Source organism: Myotis daubentonii, chromosome 20 (genome assembly GCF_963259705.1).
Source record: "Myotis daubentonii chromosome 20, mMyoDau2.1, whole genome shotgun sequence".
Lineage (NCBI taxonomy): Eukaryota > Metazoa > Chordata > Mammalia > Chiroptera > Vespertilionidae > Myotis > Myotis daubentonii.
The window spans coordinates 6191712-6217049 of NC_081859.1; the positions used below are offsets into that span (position 1 = coordinate 6191712).

Below are 25338 nucleotides of genomic sequence, written 5' to 3' on the forward strand. Positions count from 1 at the left end.
GAGCCCTCAGCTGGGGCATGTGCCCTGATGGGGAATCAAACCGTGACCTCCTGGTTCATAGGTCAATGCTCAACCACTGAGCCACAACAGTTGGGTTCGTTTCATTTTTTAAAATTGTAATTATGGATGAACACATTGATTTTGACTCAAAAATGGGTCTGAATAACACTGGCTTAGGTGAACCATACACACATCCGGCTTCAAAGAATTTATACCCTAGTTGGGAGTCTCATGGGTGCATTGTTCACGGACATATTACAGTTGGAAATCCTTAGAGGTCAATCAGGTCAACTATCTTCCCTGTAACTGACTGCACATCCCTGACAGAGGGGGGGGATGCACCTGCAGGTCTTTGAACATCCCTAGGACAAGAAGTCGCCTCCCGTTTGGAACCTAGCACAGGACTGCTCACAGAAAGACCTGTTAAAACGGTACAGACCTGAAGCTAAATCTATCAAATACCTAAACATACATCCCATTTCTTGTTCCTGAAAGACAACTTCAACCTTTGTTTCCTAAACCCATCTCCGCCTTTTCCAGAAGGACGAAGAGGGCAAGGCCAATGAGGGGGACGGAGGTCTAGAGAGGCTCCTCTTTGATGACTTGAAGAAGGCGTCTTAGCAAGTTAGGAAACGACAGGACAAGCAGCCTTCGCCGCTGGAGCCTGCGTCGGGGGTACTCACCATGAGGGCTGGGAGGCTGGCGGTCAGCAAAGGCTCCCTGGAAGATGTCCCAAGTGAGCTAGCTCCCTCTTGACAGATGGGCTGCAATCAGAAGGGTGGGGAGAAAATGGGGGAGTGTGATCAGCGTGCACACGGATGCCTTAACGCAGAATCCTACTTAGATCCTTGGTCTTGGTCATGTAAAAAAATAGAAAAGCTGGGCTATCCATATTGCATTTAGGTAGCAATGCCATCCTCCTGCTCCCCCCCCAACCCCCCCTTGCATCCTCTTACATTTCTCAATGCTGTTTGAGCCTTATCAGGAGCGACCACGACATGCGTGTGTCCTTGATGAAAGCTGTAGACCTTATATTCTTGAAGCGTGTCCCCCCATGCTGCCACGGGCCCGATACATCATGACAAACCATTTTCCCCCCTTTTTGGCCAAAAGTGAATTTTGTACAGGCCATACCCACGCAATCAATAGTCGGAAGGTTGTTGAAAGTTAATATACAAACAGGGACCTTTGCGGGCATCAACTATCTGGTAATTGAGGCTCGGCGGGACCCAGGGGCAGTGCCCTCTGAACCTTAGCAGGGACTCGGGTCTGTCTCGGGGAACACACACATCCGGGGCGACTCACACACACACGGCCCCTGGAGGCAGAGTTAAGACAGGAGGACAACAGAGCTGAGTGTCCCAACGGGCACTGGGCTTCCTCGGCCTCCTTCCAGCCTGAGAACCCGGGGAGCTCAGAGTCTTGACTAACTTCTCATAAACATCACCTTTTTTTAATTTATTTTTTCCCAATCTCAAAAGGGCTGCCTTCCAAGATTACTCTGAGTTCTTCCTGAATCGGGAGACTCGGGGGTAGAACATGCCTTCGTGGAGTCGATGGTTTTCCAACAGGGAAGCTACTTCCGGGAAGGGTTCTGCTCCAATTTCCGAGAAAATGTCAGTCCGCGTCAGGTGTCTAAGACCACCACCCCATCCGTGTTACAGGACTGTGTGGGGTCCCGCAGAGCGGCCACCGGCGGTCCAGCCTCAGGCCAGCGTCCCGTCCACGTCAACAGGTGGCTGTGACCCCCGTTGCCACCTAAAAATTCAAGCCGGGGGGTCCCCACTGGAGTCTGAAGGCGCCATGGGGGGCGACGGGAGGCCATGGCTGTCCTGGGACCGCTGCCTGCGCCGGGCGGGCCGTGAGGAGGGGGTTCGGGGCGAGTGCTGGGAAAGAGAGGGGGACCCCTTCCCCGCCCGCCCACCGCGGGGTCTGAGGGCCGCCCGGTCCCTGTCAGGTGTTGCTCCCTCCGGGGTCACTTCCGCTTCCGGGTGGAGCCCAGCTTCTCAGCTGCTCATGTCAAACCTCCCGAGCAGGCCGCGCGGGCCCGGGGCGGCCGGCGTGGAAAGCCGAGGTTTTCCGCCCTCAGGAGGAGCCGGGGGTCCCGGTGTGGGTCCCGGGGTCACCGTGACGTGCGCGGACGGGGCCCCGCCCTCACCCGGCGCCTGGACTTGGTGGCCGCCCCTCGCCACCGGCGCGACCCCCTCCGCAGCCCGCTCCCCGCGCCTGACGCCTCCGGGTCGCACGGGGTCCACACGCCCCCACGCGCGCGGCCGCGGCCCCGGGGCGCCTCCGGCCTGAGGGCGGGACCGGCTCCCTCCGCCCCGAGGCCGCCCCGCGGAGGTCGGGCCGGGGCCGGGGCCGGGGTCAGGGTCGGGGTCGCGCCCCGCCGCCCTCGGGCACCCCGCCCCTCACGGCCCCGCCGCCGGGCGCACGTGCCGGGTGACAGGCCCCCTATAGGTTCCATACCTGCCACCGGAAGTGAGTGAGGAGGGCAGTATAGGCATTTCCTGTGACGCCAGCGCCTGGACTCCATTAGGCAGCAGCTGGGGGAAGAATCAACACACCGGGGAGCGGAGCGCCGCGGAGCCGAGCACAGAGGCGGCAGCTGCCTCGCTGCCGCCCGCCGCCGCCGCCCGCCCGCCCGCCCGCCGCCCGGGCCCAGCCCAGCGGCGCCCCCCCCGCCGCCGCCCCGCCGCGACCCCCGGGCCGCGCACCCCGAGCTGCCTCCGGGAGGGGGGGGGGAAAGGGCCCGGATCCTCCTTCTCCCCCTCCTCCTCCTCCTCCTCCTCCTCGCCCCTCGCCCCTCCTCCCCCCCCCCGACCCCCGCCCGGCCCCGCACCCCGACCCCCGCCCGCCCCCGCCTCCCCGCGCCCGCCTCGCCCCCCCGGCTTCCCACCACGGCCTCTCTCGGCGAGGAAACTCTGGCCTCCGCTTCCTCCTCCTCCGACTCGGACACCGGCGGAGCCTCCCCGCCCCCGCGGAAGAAACCCCGAGCCTCGGCGGCGGAGGGGGCAGGAGAGCCCGGGGCCTCGGCGAGCCGCGCAGGCCTCTCCCCGCCGTCCTCGTCCTCGTCCTCGTCGTCCTCCTCCTCCTCCGTGGTGGTAGTGGTGGGACTCCCCCCGGCCGCCCCTCCCGCCGCCGCCGCCCCCCAGCGGAGTAGCGGCCACAGCCTGGTCAGCGGCAGCATCATGCAGGCCAACGGGGCAGGAGGAGGAGGAGGCGGCGGCGGCGGGGGCGGCGGGGGCCCGGGACAGACCCAGGAACTCGCCTGCCTGTCGGCCCAGAACGGGGAGTCGTCCCCGTCGTCGTCGTCGTCGTCCGCGGGGGACCTGGCCCACGCCAATGGGCTCCTGCCCGCCGCCCCCTCCGCCGCCGGCAACAATAGCAACAGCCTGAGTGTCAATAACGGGGTCCCCGGCGGGGCCGTCGCCGCCGCCGCCTCCGCCTCCGCCGTCGCCACCGCCGCCGCGGCTCTGGCCACCCCGGACCTGGGCAGCAGCCTCAAGAAGAAGAAGCGGCTGTCCCAGTCGGACGAGGACGTCATTCGGCTCATCGGGCAGCACCTGAACGGCCTGGGGCTCAAGTAAGTCTCCGGTGCGGACAGACGCGGGGACAGACCGGGGGCGGGGGCCCGGGAGCCCGGAGGACGCGGCTCGGACTGGCCCGGCCCGAGGCGGGGAGCTGCCCGGAGGGGACATGGGGGGCACCGTCCATCCGATTGGGGGGGATCGGGGAAGGGGGCGTAGAGACCAAGGGGTCTCCCCTCCCCGCACACCTTCCGGGCCCGATGGTCAGTAAGGACTTGCGGGGTGTGTGTCCGTGTGCGGCGGGGGAGGGGAGGGGAGGGGAGGGGGGGCCGGTGGAAAGAATGAACCTCGGAGGGTTTGTTTTGCGTCCATCTCAGAGGCATCTTTGTGGGACGCCTGCCCCCACCCCCACCCCACCCCCCGGCCGTGACAGACAGCCCGGGCCGGCCACCAATCAGGAGAGGCCGTCGCCTACAAGTGTTTCTGGGAACGAGGGGCTGGGATCCTGGGGGGGAGGGGGGACGCCTCGGAGGGGAGTCCTGGAGGGGAGGCCGCGCGGGTGTCAGGCAGGGGCCCCGCCGGGGCTGGGTGTGTGTGTCCCGGGGGCCTGCCCCTGGCTCGACCGGAACCCCGATGGACTGCCGAGAGCCGGCTGCCTCTGGAAGGGGCATCCGACCTGGTGAACCGTTTATTTTCCAGTGCAGTTGAGGCGGCCTTCTGGGGGGCGGCGACCTTGGCCCCAAACCACCGTGTGTGCACAAAGAAAAACCAAGGGGGGAGGTCGGCTTGGGGGTGCCGAGGAGCCCCAGGCAGAGGAAGGGGGAACAGGCCACAGCCTTTCCAGCTCCCAGCGGCTGGCCATTGAAACACGCCCCGGGGCAGCCCGTGTGGTCGTGTTGGGTCCACATTGGCTCTGGGGAGGGGGAAGGGGCACTTTTCTAAGGTGACAGAAGTATTTTGGTTCTCGGGCAGATGGCTGATGGCACTGTTTAGCTGAAAAATAACTGGGCTGAGTAAGAAAACATTGAAACATAAACAAACATGTAAGAACTGATAAAGGAAGGTTCTTAGGTGTCAAAATATCCCGGCCACTTTTGATGAGTCTTTTATGCTTTCAAAGAGAGAGAGAGGAAGATTTCACTTCTTTGCCCGAAGGAAAAGGAATTAGTATGAAAATAGGCTTTGTAAGCGCTAACCACGTCTTACTGAGACCAGAAGCAAGCTGACAGCAGCAGGAGGAAATACCTCGTGACTGTTTGGAACCCACACCATAGTAAATTGGCTATTTTTAGGATAGAGAGAAAGGGGATGATTTTTGAGGCTGGATTTATTTCCATTTTAAAGACTGACCTACTAGAATTTCTATGCAAACATGTCTGGATGTAAGACTCTCCCCCCTAATGGCAAGTCATCGCTATCACCTTGTATGGAGCTAACATTTTTTTTATCTTACGAAATGTAACAGGGTTAGGGAGATCCTGTTTTGTGTGTGTATGTTTGTTTTTTTCCATTTATTTAACCAATTGGTTACAACATGTTTTGAGGAATTTTATACTTCATTTAAACTTTTGAGGCATTAAATGGCAGAATAGAAAGAACTTACTTTGATTCTGGTTTCAGGAAGGCTTTTAACTTAACTAGATAGAAACCAAGGTGGCAGTTTAAAAATCAAGTTGGTTTAGCCAAGCCCATGAAAGCTCTTTCTTTCTTTTTTCTTCCTGAGATTAGTTTAAAAACGTTGGCAACTGTTTTCATAGACATTCGCTTGTTTGGAAGAGTAAACCTGAACTTGGTCAGGTCGTTTTTACACTGTATCTCTCCTGCAGCCAGACTGTTGATCTCCTCATGCAAGAGTCAGGATGTCGTTTAGAACATCCTTCTGCCACCAAATTCCGAAATCATGTCATGGAAGGAGACTGGGAGAAGGTAAAGTAGGGCCATAGAGCTGTGTGACTGCTGCTAAAATTACATATCTGACCTGCAGGTTGTGACATTTCTGTTTTTCTCTTATACCAATTTTTGCAGGCAGAAAATGACCTGAATGAACTAAAGCCTTTAGTGCATTCTCCTCATGCTATTGTGGTAAGAGGCGCACTTGAAATCTCTCAAACGTTGTTGGGAATAATTGTGGTAAATACACTTTTGTTCTTAGTTTCACATTTATGCTTATTTTAATAGGTTATTGATAACTCTAGGCTTCTGCCTCTTATAAAAGATAAGGCCTAAAAAGAATTAAATTTCATATAATTAAGTTTATAAACTAAGATGAGTGTTTATGATTTGTTAAAGTTTGAACTCTGTTTTTAAAATCATGTATAATAAGTGTGTCTTTTGAACCTAATTTACAAATTACGCTCAATACAAAATTATATTGAAAGATCATGCTTATAGTGCTGTTTCATAGGAGTTCTGTACTTCTAGAATCAAGGATAAATTATACTTTTAGATTATTAAAAATACTGAATGTGCTGGTAAAGAATGTATTTGGGTGTTTGTATGTCTATGGGCCTTAAGTAGCTGACACTAATTTTTTTTCATCTTTGGCAATTATAATTATAGTTCATTCAACCCAGCTCTATTGGTGTGCTCACCATTTCCCATGCTTGCATTCCAGTTGTGTGAATTGACAGTGTCAAAGTCTGTATAATAAGTATGACTCTGTGAGGGTTTGTATGTGTGTTTGACCATTGGGCTCTGCTTCCTGGCCTGGCCTTATTTCCCCAACAAGATCAATTGAGTAGTTGCCCGGGTAGCCTCTCTCATAAATCTCAGTGAATCTTTTATACTGATAGGCTTCACCTCTTCAGTAGATATTGCTGAGAGAGAGGAGGAGATACAGTTTTTTCTAAGTGCTTGTGATTGGAAACCATGAAGAATCAGCTGCCTGGCCTCTTCCTGCTGGCTTTTTGGCTTCTAGCTGATTGATTTGTTGTCAGAAGCAATTTCCTGTCTGGTGGGGGAGGGACAAGGGTGAATAGGAAGTGAAGTAAGGAAACCAGCTGTTTGTTAAATATTAGTAAATGAGTGTTACTTCTGATTTTTTTTTTTAATTGGGTCAAACATTGATCTTTCTGCCTTTGTCTGTAAACCTAACAGAGTCTCCTGTTTTTGTTTTTTGGGGTTTTAAAAACAAATCTTAATTACAAAAGTTTTCAAATTCTTCATGTGATTTTACACAATTATATAATCCTAGAGAATGGCCTTTAGGTGAATTAAAGGTGCAAACAAATATGAACAAATACTGGTTCATTTAAATTGATTATCTTTTTTTCTCTTACTAAGTATTTAAAATACTAACAATTTTAACTTGCTGTTATTGAATCAGGTGGTTGATTATTAATTAACTCATGGAATAATCAATTCCATGGTCAATTTTTAAAATGAAAACACAGAAGTTAAAATAAACAAACATCTATATTCAAAAGGATTACAAATTTTCCAGTGACTAAATTTTCCCCAATTAGTGTGTTTGGAGTTTTAAAAAGAAAAACACCTAAGCATATTTTAACTGGCCAGCTTTTCATAAATTGTTAGCTCTGGTGGGGTGGAAGGTGACCCTAAAATAAAATCAAGGCATTTAAAGCCAAAATAAGAATCGGGGTTCTTTTCCCATCAGACAAGCTAGCAATGCTTATATGGTGACAGTAACGAACTTGCCCATGGACTATTTTAAAATAGGATGTGATTTCTTGGAGGATTGCTTTCCTTTTTTAAGCTTCACCCAAATTGTATCTGTAATTTAGTAGTAAAAATTTGAATAGGCTCACTTCCTCTTTTTCTTAAGTTTTTATAGTAATTTGAGACTTCTGTATTGGATTTAGATTATTATTGTATCTCATTAGAAACCTTCATTAGAAGCAACATGTTAACTGAATAAAGGTAGTTTTAGATAATAAGGAGGAATCCTTTCTTTTTACAGCCTGTTCAGTCTATAGAACATTCTAGGATCTAATAAAAGATGAAGATTAAATCTCTGGCTGAGCCTCACGCCATCAAACTGTTTAGGTATTTATACAAAGAAAGGGGTTCCAGTTTTTATCTTACTTTAAGCATTGATGAATCAATTGCTTTTAAAAATGCAGTTCAGCATTTTTTTTCACCTTTCTAAGTATGTTTAGGTTTACTCCTCTCCCCCTCCTTCTCCAGAAGATAATCTAACGTAAGCATAAGTTTGTAGTAATGTCTTAGAAGACAACTATTTGGTGGGTGCTTTTTTTTTTTTAACATAATTATTTTAACTGTATAGTCAGACACACTTGATGACTTAGTCTAGACTAAAATTGTATTTTACTTTTTAAACCTGAATGTTTCTATTGACCTGATCACTCTCCACTTTCCCCTGCGCACCTCCCTTTCCCTACTCCCCATATTTTTAAATGGTTTCCAGTCAAATAATACCAGAAATAGCAGAATTTGCTCTGGATTTTCTGGAAGCTGAGCTCATGAATCAACATTTTTTTTAGTTTGGGTTCAAATATGCTTAGCCATGTCTGAGGAATTGGGGTGGGTATTTGAGGTCAATAACATAAAAAAACTCCTATATGTCTAAATGTGTTTGATTCTTTATTTTTCAATATAATTGAAATGCTTAACAAAACTGTTCAAATATTAATGCGCAAAAATGAAGTAGTATATTTTAAAGTCAAATAGGGAGGAGTTTTGAGAGCCATGGTTTAAATATAATTCATTTCCCCTTTCCTCTGAGTCATTTAATTGATATAACTTGGTTAAAACCTTGTTTCAGAGTTAGTCAGAACCACTACTAAGTTGGCTAAGAGGCTGTTCTTGATAAACACACTTCCTGTGTATCGTAACTTTTGAGTTCTCCCCCCCCCCCCCCCACGTTGAGTTCAGTGTAATTATATGGGAGGAAAGGATAAACCAATACAAATATTGAGTAGGCAACAGCCAGATTTACTATGTGAAACTATCTTTCAAGCTGTCCTATTCACTGACCAATGTCAAGTTGATGTTAGATAGCAAGAGAAAGAGACACTGCTGGACCCAAAGATGCCGCAAAGTTATCAGACACCAGAAATAATCTAAAAAATTAGGAGTTGGGGAAACAGAAAAGAGAGTTCACTTTCTCTTCTTTTCTTTCCTTCTTCATTTAAGAAGCACGTAGTCTTTTAAAAAACCATGAGTAAAGCCCTGACCCCACATTTCAGCAAACTTGAGTTTTGCCTTCTTTTTAAAACATTTTTAGTAAATAATTTAACATCATTTTTGAAAGGTATTTATTTTCTTGAAACTATATTTGCATTTTTGTGCCTTAAATTTTGGGAAGTAAAACACAGTTTTACTCGCCATCCTTATCATGTGCATCAGATGCTTGATTTTAGGTAGAATAAGTACTTTCTCTCTCAGCCACATCTTCCTGTGCTTAGCCAGCAGCATGTTCTCTGCCATGTGCACCACCAAGATTTGATACCAGTTTCAGGATATTCTTTGTCTTAATCTGGGTAAAATGACTCATAGAGAAATGTTCTTGCTCTGCTTTTATAGCATTCCCTGTGTACAGAAAAACGTGTTTATATTGGCTTCTCTTGCCTTCCTCTCCTCTCCTCTCCTCCTCTGCCCATGGAAAGAGAATAACATGTTCTAGCAGGATCTTGGTGGGGAAAATAAGGGGGAAACAGCACTTGGGACACTGTCCCTACACACATTGGAATGGCAGAGGGGTGTGCATAGGACGTAATGATTGATACCCAATAAATAAATAAGTTAAAAATTTGCCCTAAATTAAAAAAAAATTTCCCCCAAATTCCCAGTTGTTAAGAAAATTTAGTGAAGAAATGAAATGCAAATTCTGGCCAGCTCCATGTGGCATTTAAATTTAAAAATTCTGTAACAAAATATGATTCTCAAATTTGAATCAAAAACACTATGTGATATGAAACTTTTACCAGTATACTGATAAATGGAAATAGACGAACTCTTCATAAAGAGTTGAAGTGTTTTTAAAAGGATAAAATGGTGAGAATATCCAGAATGAAATTCAAATATGTTTTGATTTTTAGATTGTTCTGTTTTATTTAGTCTTCTGTTTTTGTTTTTTGTCACCTGATGGACTTCAAAGTATTTTTTAATTTGATATATAAAAGTAAACTTACAGTTGCATGTACAGCAACAATTTTTAGAGCATCTTGGAAACATCTGTTTTTGAAATGCTCATTTAGTCAGTGTAACTTTTTTTTTAAAAAAAATATATTTTATTGATTTTTTTACAGAGAGGAAGGGAGAGAGATAGAGAGTTAGAAACATCGATGAGAGAGAAACATCGATCAGCCGCCTCCTGCACATCTCCCACCGGGGATGTGCCCGCAACCCAGGTACATGCCCTTGACCGGAATCGAACCTGGGACCTTTCAGTCCGCAGGCCGACGCTCTATCCAGTGAGCCAAACCGGTTTTGGCTAGTCAGTGTAACTTTGTGTAAAATTTGGTAAGTGTAATTTTTCTAGAGTTATAGGAGCTTATCTCATAGTTGGAATTTTTCCTATTGTTCTTTAGCTATAGTTTTAAGATTAGATTATTACCGAGCATAAGCAATGTATGTTATAAAAGATGTATTTAAATGTGTGCCTAATCTATATGAGAGGGTTTGTTTTTATTTATTTTCTGTAGAAGTCATTTTTATAAACTGGTAGGTTATGCCTTTCTTCTAAATACTCCCTAATAGGAAATCTTGTAGAGCAGTTATATGATGCTCTTAATTCCATATATAAATGATAATTTCTTCAAACCATCTTTTGAGAGCAGTATATTTTAATGTGTTTAAAGTAAGCAGTAAATGCTTTTTAAAGTAAGTGGATTTGAGATTTTTACCACTATTTCTTGGATTCTCTAAGTATAACTAACACTTCCTATCTACTAACAAGGTTCTCTGTGTACATCAGTTGGCTTCAAGCTCCCCAGGTAGCAGATATAATGAAAGTCCCTCTAGGCAGTGTCCTAAATTAGGTTTAAGGTTTAAAAGAAATTCCAAACTTGATATTCATAAATCTCTCTTTGCTCTAGCAAAAAGCTGCTAAGATTTTCAAGTTACTTTCCAGTTAAAATAATATAGTAAAGGGACATTAGAAAATACTAAAGCCCAGCACATTTCAGGGGGGAAAAACAAAACTAAATGTGGAAGTATTTCATAAGTTGGAAATGGTTTATCCTTTAAGGGGAAAGAGCTGATAATTGTCTGTGCTTCATAGTTATGTGTATCAGTGATCAGACTGTTACCAACCCACTAATACAAATATTGAATCTTCTTAAAAACCTTTGAGTTGAACCTTTATTGTCTTTAGAGTGAGTCCCATCAGGCTTATGCTTGTCCACTTGAGTCCTAGGAAACTCGGTACTGTGCACACCAACCTTTAGTCCATTTGCTGGGCAGCTCTTCTTACTTTTGATAAGCCAAAATCTGACACTTTGCAACTTCTACCTCATGTCTCCAGGTCTGCTTTCTGGTCTACTTAGTCCTTCTTTCACCTTGTGGATTTTAAGTAATCTCTTTACTAATGGAATTTTCTGTGTTTTTTTCCAAAACTTGTTCCCTAAAATGTTCCCACTGCCCATTATAAAAGTCCCAGACTTTTTTTAAAAAGAAAATTTAGAGTGCTGTAAATAGTTCTAAATTTTTATAGAAGAAATAAAATTCTAGGTGAATGTTTTGAGGGCAGAATTCATTCTTTCCTGTTTCGATGTCATTAATGATCGTATCTGATTTGAGATTATTCAAAACTGTTGTGTTAAGACATGAAATTGAGCACAGTCACATTTAATATACTGTAACTCGATTAAACCCAAATATTTTGAGTCATATTAAAGCTTTTTAAAAAGTTATTGTCAAAGGGCGTAGTAGAATGGTTTCTACTGTTCTGTTTAGGCACAAACATTTTCTGAACCTTCCGTCAACTTTTTTCCCCTGACTGCTGCTTTCTGTCATGTCAGAGGATGAAGTTCTTGCTGCTGCAGCAGAAGTACCTGGAGTACCTGGAGGATGGCAAGGTCCTGGAGGCCCTTCAAGTTCTACGCTGTGAATTGACGCCACTGAAATACAATACAGAGCGCATCCATGTTCTTAGTGGGTAAGGAGGCCTCCCTCTTAGACTCCAGCTTGGTGGAGGGGCTGCTACTTTTATCACGGTCAGCTTTCAAAGTTACATCTCTCACATTTTTCCAAGATCTGAATATTGCTAAATTCTTAGGTAACACTAACCTGGATAGAGTCACTTAGAGATGTACTCTTTTTTGTCCTGCTAGGAAGCTTTCCATATTAGAATAGAGAAATACTTAAGTGGGTAAAAGGAAGAAGAAATATGGATTGCCCGTGAAAGGCCATTTCAGAATCTTCTACAAAACTAATAAGCAATGAAGTTTCCAGAATTGATGCGTATATTTTCTTAATGTACACTTACCATTTACCAGGTCCTTGCTAAGCACTTCATGTGTACAATCTCATGTTATTTTCATGTCAATCCTTTAAAAGTTAGCGTGCCCAAAGGCCTGGTTCTGGACCTCCTTTCTGTTCTGCTTAAACACTCTCCCAAGGTAACCTCATTTTGTACCATGCCTTCACAGACCATCAATCTGCCGGTGGCTCTTAAATTCACCTTTCATCTGAACTCCCAGCGTACATATCTAATGGCCTACTTGACAGTCTCCGTTTGGCTAATAGGTGCCTCAGTTAAATGTTCAAAACAAAACTCTTGATTCCAGTTGCCCACCTACCCACTTCACTCTCACTGACCTGTTCCTCATCTCAGTAAATGGTAAGACCTTTTACCCACTTGCTCAGACAAAAAACTTAAGCCTCATTCTTGCTTTAAAAAAAAAAAAAAAGTTATAAGAGAAAATTTGTTGAGAAAATTCTAGAGGTAGTAGAAGTGAACCAGCTGGGCTGCATAAGCTCAGGAAACAAGTTATAGAGGCAGAAGAAGGGCACTGGAGCTTAGGAGAGAGGACGGCAAAGGTAACGGCCCGGGAGACTGGAGGGAAAGAAGCTAGGAGAGGGCCTAACTCTAAAACATCCCAGGTTTGTCCGTTTCTTTTCACCTCCACAATTTCTACCCTAGTTAAGCCATAAGCGCCTCTCCCTCCCTTAATGCGTATTTCGCACAGCAGCCATAGAAACACATAAGCAAAACCATGCATTAACCATTTCTCTCCTTTCTTAAAACGGTCCACTGGCTTTCTAGCATGCTTAAAACGCAAGAACTGCCCAGGCCCACAAGGGCCCGGATCCTTTCCTGCCCTCTTTTCCCTGGTTCATTACTGTAGTGACACTAACGTGAAGGCATCTACTGCCTATTCCCTGTATCTTAAAAGCTCTTCCCCTAATCTCTGCATAGTTAGCTCAGGTCCCAACCCAAATATCCACTCCTGAGACCACCCACTAGGCATTCTCTGTCACATCACTCTGTTTTTAATTTATTTTTCTTTATAGCATTTTTCATTATATGATAGGGCCCCTTGCATCTAGAACAGGGTGGGGAATGTCCGGCCCTCAAGCCATATAAGGCCCGTGAAATCATTTGGTCTGGCCATTCAACCGCAGGTGGGACTCGAAATTCAATGAATCTAGGAGCTTTTTTCATAGCAACATAAATTTATATTAAGCAAACGATGTTATAAATATCCAAATGGCCCTGGGCAGAAAAAGGGTTCCCCACCCCTCATCTAGAGCAATATCTGACACATGAGTTTTCAAATACAAAAAGATAGGCCCTAAGGTATACAGGGTTCACTTTAGGGTTTTTGCAGATACGGAAACTAAGCCTCAGGTGAAGCAAGCAGCCCAAGATACAGCTAGTAAGTCAGCCAAGATTCAAAGCCTGGTTTGGCTGATTTCAAAATCATTGGTCTTGACCCACTACTACATCTTGAAATAGTCAGTTCTGCTGGATTTTTCAGTATTGCAGCTGACACATTACTTTATGCGGATTACCTCTTTCAGAGGTGTCTGATTTCTGTGTCACCTAAGTGGCATTCACATGGTGGGCTTTCTTTTCTGCTCTGGCAGTAGTGCATATACTTTCATCACAGCGGTCTTATTCTGCAGGGAGCTTCATCAAGTTTGTCCCTAGACTACTGCACATAAGTAAATGGCCTAGAGGTGACAAGATGTGGAACTGACATCAGAACTCAGTCCAGTGTTTTCAGTTATACATGTGACTTCCTTTGAAACCTTAAGGTGTAATATTTTCAAAAGGGCGCAGAAACCATTGTAGGTTATTTTTGCAAAATTTAAAAAGTAAATTATTTTCTCAGAATTATTGATAATAAATTTTACTCCCAAAAGGTTATTTTAGAAACCAAATTTTTGCAGTATTCAGCTTAAATCTAACTACTCATACTATTTTTTTTTCATACTATTTTTTTAAAATTAAGTTCTCATCAGCTAAGGCTCTATATACTAAATAGCAAGAGAACAAGTAGTTCTGTTGTTGGGTGAAAGGCTGTTAATTGATTTAAATGCTAAGTGCAATATGCTTTATTCAGTTAAGAAAAGGAGGAGGTGATACTTGGGTTAACTGACAGGTTTCTGGTACTTGTATTATCATTTATTAAGCTCTACGTGTATACCAGGAAGTGGACCGAGTACCTCATATGCTCATACTCCATCTCACTTAATCCTTACTGCCTTGTTTCATACCCTCTTTACAAGTGAGAAGAACAGACTTGTCTGAGAACAGACAAAAAATAGCAGGAGAGTTACTTGCCAGGTCTAATCTCCATGTTTGAATAATGCCTTCACTTCTTTTACTTTTAAAGCCCGTTCTTCTGAGAAGAGCCAGAACCAGGTCAGGGTCACACTTCCAGCAGGGGGCCCTCATGTATTCTCCAGAGTCCATGAACTTTAGCGTTTATGCCTCCTTCGGCACAGATAGTAAGAAAGCAGTTCCCAAATTTCCTGCTTTGGGATCGCAGTACCTTTCACAGGATGACACAAGGATGGTTGTCCAATTATACCATTTCTTGAGTGACGTTTATGATAATCTCTTAAAGGTATGTTGTTTTGTTTAATTAACTTAATATAACTTTTAAGGTTTTGTTTTGTATTACTAGTGAAAGCTGTTAAGTTAGCATGGTGGTTAAGAGCAAGTTCTACAGCTAGAGTGTCTGGATTCATATTCCTACTTTGCCTCTTAACTTGACCCTAAGTCAGTGACTTAAACTCTTTGTCTTCAATTCCTCATTTATAAAACTAGAATAATAGGGTATACTTCATACAGGATGGTTATGCGCATTAAATGAAGTAATAATAGATGTTGAGTGCTTAGAACAGAGGCTGGCACACAATAAGAGCTATATATAGATAACAATTACAATATATATATAAGAATATGTTCATAGATAATATAACAATTACATGTATTTAGCTACTTCTTTTATGTTACATTTTTTTAATTATATCCAGATGCCAGGTTGTATTAATGAATTGGGTCCACTCCAGAAGTTTATTCTTAATAAATATTTCTTAGTAAGAACTAGCTATCTTGAGTAGAATCAGTATTTTTCAATTCTTTTTAATCCAGAGAAAAGGACTTGCTATTTGGTTCTTTCCCTGTCGTGTTTTTAGGTATCTGATGTGTAGCCATGCAGAAGACCTGCGTGCAAAAGCAGAATGGGAAGGCAAAGGAACAGCTTCCCGATCGAAACTGTTGGACAAACTTCAAAGTAAGAGTCTTAATTTGTTGGTGTCTCTGTATTTGTTCTTAGATGAGAAGTAGCTGTTGTGAGCCAGTTAGAAGGGCTTGTGCTGGACACACTCTTACTGAGTGGTTATTTAGGGAAAGGTGGTGGGGAGGTCCACCAAGAGACCCTTTAACCATGAAGTCTAAGAAGCTAACCTCCACAGTCAGTGAGAGGGTGCTGGTCCCAGGCAGTTCCCCTTTTATTTGTTTTATGTAGCGATGCTCCCCATAAGATTTTGTTTGTGGGAAAAGTGCTGTGGTTAGGCAAAAAATATATGTAAACCATGAGTGTTGTAAATATTGTCTTTTCAATAATAAGGCCCAGATTTCTTCTGTAAATTGTCTTACCCTCCCCTTAGCGAGCTCTGTTCTGTGGCTTCCAATTTAGGGTAGGAGTTTCATTTTGCCACATCTTTATATAAAAGACCTTTCCCTCTGCTTAAGTCATGTTATTCTTTATATTTCATGTTGATCTGAGAACAGAGATTCTGAGAATCAGAAAACAATGTGACTGGGAGGTATAAGACATTAAAGGATCAGAATAGATTGGTGTCAGTATCAAGATACCAGTTATTCCTTGAATTTTCATTGGCATTAGAAGCAACTAGAATTTGGCTTGTTGTAGGATTTTGACTTGTTCTTTGTTAACTGGAGATTTTTCTTATACTTCTGGTGATGCATAGTCTCCCTCTCACACATCATCTTTAATTTTGTTTTGTTTTGTTGTTTTTTTTAATATATTTTATTGATTTTTTACAGAGAGGAAGGGAGAGAGATAGAGAGTTAGAAACATCGATGAGAGAGAAACATCGATCAGCTGCCTCCTGCACATCTCCCACTGGGGATGTGCCCGCAACCCAGGTACATGCCCTTGACCGGAATCGAACTCGGGACCTTTCAGTCCATAGGCCAACGCTCTATCCACTGAGCCAAACCGGTTTCGGCTTTAATTTTGTTTTCATTGTTACTGCCTTTTTCTTTTTTTTTTAACTTATTTTTTTTAGTATTTATATTGATTTCAGAGAGGAATGGAGAGGGAAAGAGCAATAGAAACATTGATGATGAGAATCATTGATCAGCTGCCTCCTGCACACCCCCTATTGGGGATCGAGCCTGTAATCGGGGCATGTGCCCTGACCAGGAATTGAACCATGACCTCCTGGTTCATAGGTCGACTATCAACCACTGAGCCACACCTGCCAGACCGCGCTTTTCTTTTTTATTGATTTTTTTGTTGTTGTTTAGAAGATCCACATATTAAAGCCCTCCTGTTCAAGTATCTTCCATTCTAGTGGCAACACATCTACAGACAAATAAATATTCATACAGCTCATGTTTCATAACCCAGAACTGCTCTATTTAAGAACAATATTATTAGGGTGGGGGCAAGTGCAGCAGCAGATAAGTAACTGTCTTATATAAAAGTTTATCCTGTTTTTTGTTTTTTAATTTTCTCTTTTTAAAAATATCTTCTATTTAAAGCGTATTTACCACCATCAGTGATGCTTCCCCCACGGCGTTTACAGACTCTCCTGCGGCAGGCGGTGGAACTACAGAGGGATCGGTGCCTATATCACAATACCAAACTTGATAATAATCTAGATTCTGTGTCTCTGCTTATAGATCATGTTTGTAGCAGGTAAGAGGAAAACGTAAATTCTGAAGTAGGCTAACATTTTACAAGCTCAATTTGAACTTTAATAAGATGTTTCCTTTTTTAGTTTTATCCTGTAGCTATAAAACAATTCATGTCTGATTTAGCATCTGTTCATAAGTAAAGCTAGAACTACTGAAGTCGAAATGTAAGAAAAATCTGTATATGTTTATGTACAGGAAGCCACCCTTGAGACCTGAAGCTGGAAAACCGTGGCTGGTCGTTTTCTCTATCTGGCCGTTTTTGTAAGGGCTTGTAAGGAATATTGTGTAAGGATGCCAGGGTCCAAGTGCTTGGTGTCCTTGGATGCCAGAGATCTCTTAATGGCTCTTTTTCTGGACATTATGGCTATTTTAACTTTGGCCCAAATTATTTCCTGCCCCAAAATGCTTTTTTCTAATGAAAGTTCTGCTAAAAATGGTTAGACTAACAATATTGACTCCCTGTCCCTACTATTTTAGTAAACTCCAAAATGAAAATGTAGCTTTTAATTTTTAAGATACTGAAAAAAACACCAAATTGTGAAATCTTTCAAACTCCAGGAAGGAAATGATTTATTTGGGTCTGGGGGACCAAGTAGGAACAGCGGCAAGTGCGTGTGGGCGGTCTCTTCTGCCGACAGCACCGAAGAACTGGAAGGAACGTGACAGGAAGGACAGAAATACATAGTGTGAGGGCTTTGGAGAACTTCGGAACTTCGGAATAACTCTCAAACTTACACATATGCACTGTGATTTACGATAATTTTTTAGGTATGCATAAGCTACTTTCACGTGTAGGTGAGTTCTCACCTCATCTCCCTAGTTGCAATAAAAAATAATTTATTTGTGCTACTGTTTTTAAATTTCAAGTGTTATTTATCTTAAAGTAGTAGGTAATTACTTGGTGCATGTCTTAAATGTTCTAAAAGAAAATAAAGAGCCTTTTCCTTTATCCCTTTTTACTCTTTAAGATTATTCTTTGATTTGGTAAGTCTTTCATTTAAATTGAATAGAGATTGGAGGAGATAATAGATTAAAAGGCTGTATGGTTTCTTATTTCATAGCTCCTTTAGGGAATTTGAGACCAATGTAAAAATTAAGGCAGTTTTGAACCCAAATCTTTTTTTGGTTCTTGAGTTCATTGTTGGTGCAATACACTGAAAGTTATTTATGGCAGACTTTATGATTCAAAGGTGTCAGCAGGTTAAGAGATTGCCTTCCTGTTTGGAAACTGAAATCTATGAGAGTGTGACCTACATTTTTCCTAAGTGTTTTAACTTCTATACCAGTACCTTTGAAAGTAAATGATAGAAGATATTTGGTCTTCAAAAGAAAAGTCGATGTTTCTTATTATCTACTTTACTCCTTTTTAGAAACTATATTTTAGCATTGACACCAGAAACTATATTTTCACAAGCTAAATCTTAGCATTGAAATGAAATACCGGCTGTTCTTTCTGGAGAATAGAAAATTGATTATGATAAAGTAAATTATAACTTTTATTTTTTAATCCTCACCCAAGGATATTTTTCCATTTATCTTTTGGAGAGAGTGGAAGAGAGAGGGAAAGACAGAGAGAAACATCGATTGGTTGCCTCCTGCATGAGTCCCAACCAAGGCCGGGGTTGCAGAGGAGTCTGCAACCAAGGTATGTACCTTGACCAGAATCAAACCCGGGACCCTTTGGTCCACAGGCCGATGCTCTATCCACTGACCAAACTGGCTGGGGCTAAATTACAACTTTTTAAAATATCCTAATCAGCACTTAAAAGTTTTCATTAGATTGTACATTATTTACATTTTTCACAGTTAATGTATACGTATTTTTTGTTAAATTTGACCGGTAAAGAATAGGGTTGTGTTGTTTTTTATTGACTTGGTGGGTTTTTTCAGCAGCAATCAATGGAAGGATGTCTCCACAGATTGCTTTACAAATACTAATTTTTAAGTAAAGTATTATGTAATATTTTATAGAAACTTAAAATGCTAAGGTTCAGTTTGATTGAAATGCTACATTCAGTTTTATTTGGGAAGGTACTGATATTTTTGACACCATCTTAAATCTTAAATTTATTTGAATACATAGGTAAATATCACTTGTATACATCCAAAATTAGCCTTTTAATAAACAGGGGGCTATTAGTCTTTTAAAAGATTAAGTAACAATAAAATAGTGACAGTTTACCATTTTAGTGACATTCAAATGTAACTATTGTCAGTAGACTGGATGATGTGTGCCTGTAATTCGTACTTATTTATTTTGAGAGGGTGTTTGTGAGAGCTGGGGACAGTGAAACAAAGGAAGGACTTAGGGTAGAAGAAACAACAGGAGAGCCGAGGCCGGGCTGTGGTTAGCCCACCGGGAAGTCAGAGAAAAGGGGGCTTTGGAGGCAGGACCAAGGGATTTGCCCGGGACGAACTGCCACTGCCCACTGCTCCCCTGACTGCAAGGCTCTGAGAACCCTTAGATTTTAGGAGGAAGTAGAAAGTTCATGCCCAAGAAGGGGCATGGGTGTGCTGTGCTGTGGAGCACCTCGCGGACCGCCAGTTGGTGACTCCTGCTATAGAGCAAACCCGCAGCAGGTCTTTGTTGGGAGGGGTTTATCTTTGTCCTGTGGGTGAGAATCTTGGGAGCATTTCAGCAGAATATTCAGCAGCTTTCCAGGTGCGTTTTTAATTTGCTGATGCATCAGAATGAGCGCATGGGGGAGCTTGGGGCTATTCTTTGGTCTGCTTTATTGTATTACTTTTATCTCAGGTCTGTCCAGCTTTAATCAGGTTTTTGTTATTCTATTTGTTCCCCTGACTTCATCTGTCCTTGGGGTTTAGCTCTGTGCCCTATAATTTTGATTGTGCATCAGTCCTTTCTAAAAATATTTTGCTACTCTGATTTTAGATGTCTCTTAAAAAGAATAAATTGTAAATTGAACCAGATTTTGGGTTACTGGTTTCCCCTAAGATTGCTTTGACTAATGTATAATACCGCCTTTTTTGACAAATCACTGTAAACTTGATTGTTAAGGTTTACAAATGCATTCATACTTTATTTTAAAGTTTTTGATCTCCAAAGAAGTTTTATCAGTTGTTTAACCTTTGTCATTATGATTAATCGATTTTGAAAGAATAATTATTTGTGGACTTATTTGTTTTAGGAGGCAGTTCCCATGTTACACTCAGCAGATCCTTACGGAGCATTGTAATGAAGTGTGGTTCTGTAAATTCTCTAACGATGGCACTAAACTAGCAACAGGATCAAAAGATACAACAGTTATCCTATGGCAAGTTGATCCGGTATGTACTCTAGTATGAGTGTTTAGATTGCAGAGAGAGATTGTTTTAAGTCTAATTGAGTACATGTTTAAAGTATGACATACAAATAGTATTTTGCAAGAACCGCTTTTGTCATCTCTGTCATGTCTTACCTCTTTCTGTGTTGTCTAGACCATGGGTATAAAAATTATCAAAATTGTTGAGTGTGATATGCGAGTGATTGTACTAAGTCTGTGTGTGCATTAATTTACTCCTCTGAATAACTCTCTGAGATACAAACATCTCCTTTCTTTAAATGAGAAAACTGATTCACAGGCTAAATGTCCAGGCTCTCACAGCTAGTAAATGGAAGAGTTAGACTCAAATCCAGGAATGTTCTTATTCCAGACCTGCTCTTAATGTCATTTTTATTGTAGTTAAAACCCTATTTGTCGTTGTGTGTAACCAGGTGACCTACAGATTTGTTGAAATAAGTATTTCCATTTCTTTCAGCCACTTGGACATTTATCAAGCAATCAGAGACGTTCATGGCTCCAGATAGGTTAAGGAAATGTATTTGGTTAGCAGTCCTTCACCTAAAATCATAAAGTGAATGATCTTTTTTAAAAATTTAGAATTAGAATATATTAGCCCAGGATAAAGATTTTGGACTCCGATGTTGAAAAATAGAGAAAAGGATCCATAGAAGGAAGTATTTTTAACATAAGAGATTCAAATCTGAGGCCATACATCAAGTCAGTTCTTGTGTATCTGGAACATGCTGTGCATGAGGAAAGTAAATAAGAGCTAGTCTTTGCCCTGAAGCAGGTGTTCTTTCCTTCTTGTTGTACCATGTGCTCCTCTGCCATTCCCATGACCCTGGGAGCCCCTCTGAGAACAATGCTTTTAAATACATAGACCAAAACACATAGGAAGCCCAAGTATATGTTACATACTAATTACTAAGGAAACCCAATTATAGTGAAACAGAGTTATCAAAATCATACAGATACAGTATAATAATACATTGCTTGTTTATTAATATATTGAATAACATTGTAACAGCAGACCTAATAACTACCAAAATTTTGAAGTAGTGAGCATAAATAGTATTTTGATATTTCTGCAACAACTGTAATGATGTGAAAATATTTGAGATTTTTATTAACAGTGTACTAATATGCTGCCTAATATAATAACTAACACTGTACCTTGTTAATTACCTACATTTAAGATTGAAGGAAATACGGAATTTTAGCCCATGGTTCATAAAAATAAAGATGTGCTTTTCCTCTCATTTATGTTCAAGGATCCCTGCTTCTATTCCTGATTGACTCCTTGGAGAGCTCAGGGACCTAGAGTTTAGGAAAGGAAATTAACACTGAAATAAGTATCACACAACATACATCACGTTTTATGAGAGCACACGAGCTTCCCAGGTAGAGCACCTCCTGTGAGCCTTGCTGTGCATAACACAGGGAGAGACAGGAACAGGGCATGCTAGAAAGAGGGGGACTTTACCTCACCCCCAAATAAGAGAAGAGCATGCGTAAGGCATAGAGTGGGAAGTAAGGGTAGGAAAATAGTTTGGGATCCAACCATGGCCTTTGAATACTACTCTTAAGAGTTGTATGTTCATTCAGCAGTTATTCTCAGATGTCTGAAAAGAGAGCAAGAATATCAAAACCGTGCTTTATTATGTTTTCTCCTCGCAGCAGTGTGTGAGAGCCACGTTTGTTTGGAAAGTAAGGCATGTAAATCTCAGGTGAAGAAGAAGTAAATAATTACTTAGGCAAAGCTAGTTACCACTGGCCCTTGGATGAAAGAAAACATGGCAGAGCATTTGGGCAGTTCTGGGGAAGAGATTTCGTAGACCAGTAAGTGAGGTTAATGGATTCAGGAGCAGCCAGATGAAGAAGGCGCTTGTATACTTCGCTAAGGAATTTAGACTTCCTTGCCAGTGATTTCCAGAGTGCTTTTGTCCGAGTTCTGGTTGTGCAGAATGTTAATAGATGTTACATGTGAAGGGCTTTTGTGGCCATATTAGTTGGGAAATGTAGAGTTAATGCTTACATTCCGATCTGAGATGTTATGGTTTTAGTTTGGTATGATGGTATTTTGTTATGCCAAATACTATTTGAAAAATTTGTGAGAAAATTGGTGATCTTTTTGCGTACATATTTTTAATGGCTTTAAAAAAAAAAAATCTTAGAGAACCTTAAGATTGAATTGCTGTGATCCCACTGCCTACTTTCTTTTAACGGGTTTTCTTACCTTTGCCCCTAAAAACAGTAGTCTTGCCCATTCCCCCTGTCAAAATCTAAGCAAAATTAAGTGAATTCCATGAACATGGTATTTCTGCTTTGGGTAGATTAGTATAGAGAGACTGTTCTTGTGAGAATATAGTATTAATATCCTCTTTTTTTTTTTTCAACTTTAGACCAAAGTCTGAAACTTACTGCCTTTTACCAACTCTGGTTAAATTCCTACCTCTGTTTCCTGTCCACATCCAGCAATATCTCCTAAGACAGAAATTTGGAGGTTGTCCTTGAACATTTCCTATCTCGCTCTGTTCTATCAGTTTTATGTCCCGAGAATAATTTGATCTGGCCTCTTTCACTCCCGGCTGTGTTCATTTAGGACCTCGTTTCTTGTCTTCACTCTGGCTGTTGCATTGGCTTGTGAAGGGCGTCCTTATCCTGTGTCCCTTCATTCTGATTCGTCTTCTACATTGTTGTGTGAGTTCTCTTCCTAAAGCCAAATATCATCTCTGTACTCCACACCTAAAAAATCGTAATGGCTCTTCACTCACAGGATAAAATTTACCCTAAAATAAAGATGTCATGCTTGTCACTTGCCACTTCCATGTTTGCTCTCTACAATTCATCCTGCACAACCCAAGAGTGTCAAGTTGTTTAGAGTCAGGCTACCCAGGTTCAAATCCCTGCTTGTCAACAGAGGCAAGTCCTACCCTCTCTAAATGGAGGGGGAGGAGAATACTTACCTTTCAGAGTTACGAGGATTAAATGAGACACTGTTTGTGAACAGTGCTAATATTGATTACCACCAAAGTGGTAGCTCTGCTGGTGGGAATGTAAAATAATAGTACAAACATTTGGAAAACAGTTTGGCAGTTCCTCAGAATATTAATCATGGAGTTGTGTATAATACTGGAATTCCACTCTTAGATAAGCTGCCCAAGAGAAGTAAAAACATAGGTCTGTACAGAAACTCATACATAGTGGTAGCAGCATTATTCATAATAGTCAAAAAGTAGAAACAATTCCAATGTTCATCAACTGATGAGTGAATAAACGAAGTATGGCACATCCATAAAGTGGAAATATCATTCAACAATTTAAAAAAATAAGACACTGATACATTCTACAGCCATGCCAAGTTAAAGAAGCCAATTACAGAAGACCACATGTATGATCCATTTACACCAAATGCTCAGAATAGGCAAATCCATAGAGAAAGTGCAGTTGCCAAGGGAAGAGGAATGGTGAATGACTGCTAATGAATATTAGTTTCTTTTTGGGGGTGATGAATTTTAGGTATATGTTATATCTCAATAAAGCTGTTTTAAAAAATAAGTAAGAGGTAGCACTTCCTACTCCTACCTGTTTTTCGTTTCCTTGAAAGCCCCCAAGAGCATTGTCTGTGTCATCTCTATGTTTCCGTCTAGCACCAGTGTCTTGTGTAAAGTAGATGCTTAAAGATGCTGCAGCATGAACAGGTCTTTCTGAAGCGAGCTTGTCAGAGCTTCAGTTGGGGTGAAATTGTGCACTTCCTCAGATTATATTATCAAAGTATATCTTTGTAGCTATATAAATTCTCATGCCCACGAAACAGTACTTTAAGGATGGAAGTTAACTAAGCTGTCTATTTTTCCTCCTAGGACACACACCTGTTAAAACTGCTTAAAACATTAGAAGGACATGCTTATGGCGTTTCTTACATTGCATGGAGTCCAGATGACAACTATCTTGTTGCTTGTGGCCCAGATGACTGCTCTGAGCTTTGGCTTTGGAATGTACAAGTGAGCAAGTTCCATCCGTGGTGTAGCTTTTAAGTAAAGCATAGTCATACTGCACATTTTCATTATATGGAACAGAGCCATTCAACCAAAATTACCATAATGTGCCTCTTACAAAAGGAAATTCTTCAAATGGAACCCAAGGGTCCAGAAATTATACAAATTTAAATATTATGCTAAGTACAATTGAGTTTTTGGAAGAATGGTCAATAAGTATTTTCAGGAATGCTGTACTATAGAAGTCTTGCTATTTACTATGGTACTTTGTATCTCCAAAAAGATTTTATATTTCGTAGTTTTCATAATTGTACACAAAACTTATCTTTCAAGTGTGAAGACATCAGCATTGAATCAGATTTTTTATTCTAATGGCAACCACACCATCTCCCTCCCTATATTTTATTCTTTATTTAGTTTAGTAAACTTAAATGATGTTTTAGTACTTACTATTAAGGGCTTTATTACTGTTTCTAAATGAACACATGAACTTTATCCAGGGCCCATTTTAGATAAACTCAGCATTAAGTTCACTCCATTACCTACAGTTATTAAAAACTTCCTTTGCTATGTTGATTGATTCGGTGATTTTTTTTTTTTTTTTTGGTTTTTTAATTCCTAGGCTATGATTTGAGTATGAAAGTATAAATTTCTAGGAATGCTTTTGAGTCTGGGGAACTTTATAAGTAAGTTGATTTTTACCAAGACAGTGAAGATTAAGCTGCATGGAAATGACTCAAATAAAGATAGAGGACAAACTGATACTAAGATGTACCTAAAGATGATATGCCATAATTTTAATCCTGCTATTATATCAGTAAAATTTTCTTATTGCTCAGTCATTTACTGAAGTTTCAGCACCAGCTTTTTATTAAAGAAATTTTCAAACATTAAGACAAGTTGAAAGAAGAGCCCAATGATTGCGCACATGCCCACCATTCTAGATTCAGTGGTTGTGAACATTTGTGTGTGCGATACATACATACAAATACGCATACATACACATTACACATATTCATATTCACAACATGTCAAGGTAAATTAGATATATTTTACACCTATATACTTAGCACGTATCTCAAAAAAAAAAAAAAATTAACATTCTCCTATGTAATCAAGGGCCATTATCTTATCAAAGAACATTTACTGTAGTTCTCTGTTATCTAATACTCATTTCATAATTTAAAATCCCAAATCAT

At 41.8% G+C, this 25338-nt stretch overlaps 1 protein-coding gene across 3 annotated transcripts in view; it reads left to right on the plus strand.

The window, feature by feature from the left end:
- The first annotated feature begins 2836 nt into the window (after window positions 1–2836).
- WDR26 (WD repeat domain 26) overlaps window positions 2837–25338 on the plus strand; it is a 37737-nt gene continuing 15235 nt past the window's right edge. For 2 of the 3 annotated variants that reach the window (XR_009450212.1, XM_059677272.1), the window contains exons 1-8: window positions 2837–3586; window positions 5357–5456; window positions 5556–5660; window positions 11474–11610; window positions 15105–15202; window positions 16702–16858; window positions 20007–20145; window positions 24005–24145. Coding sequence is in view for 2 of the 3 variants with exons in the window: in XM_059677272.1 (XP_059533255.1) it covers window positions 3192–3586; window positions 5357–5456; window positions 5556–5660; window positions 11474–11610; window positions 15105–15202; window positions 16702–16858; window positions 20007–20145; window positions 24005–24145 (1272 nt within the window). In the remaining variant the exon portion in view is untranslated. The remainder of the gene's footprint in view (window positions 3587–5356; window positions 5457–5555; window positions 5661–11473; window positions 11611–15104; window positions 15203–16701; window positions 16859–20006; window positions 20146–24004; window positions 24146–25338) is intronic. The other variant, XM_059677273.1, reaches the window with a different exon arrangement.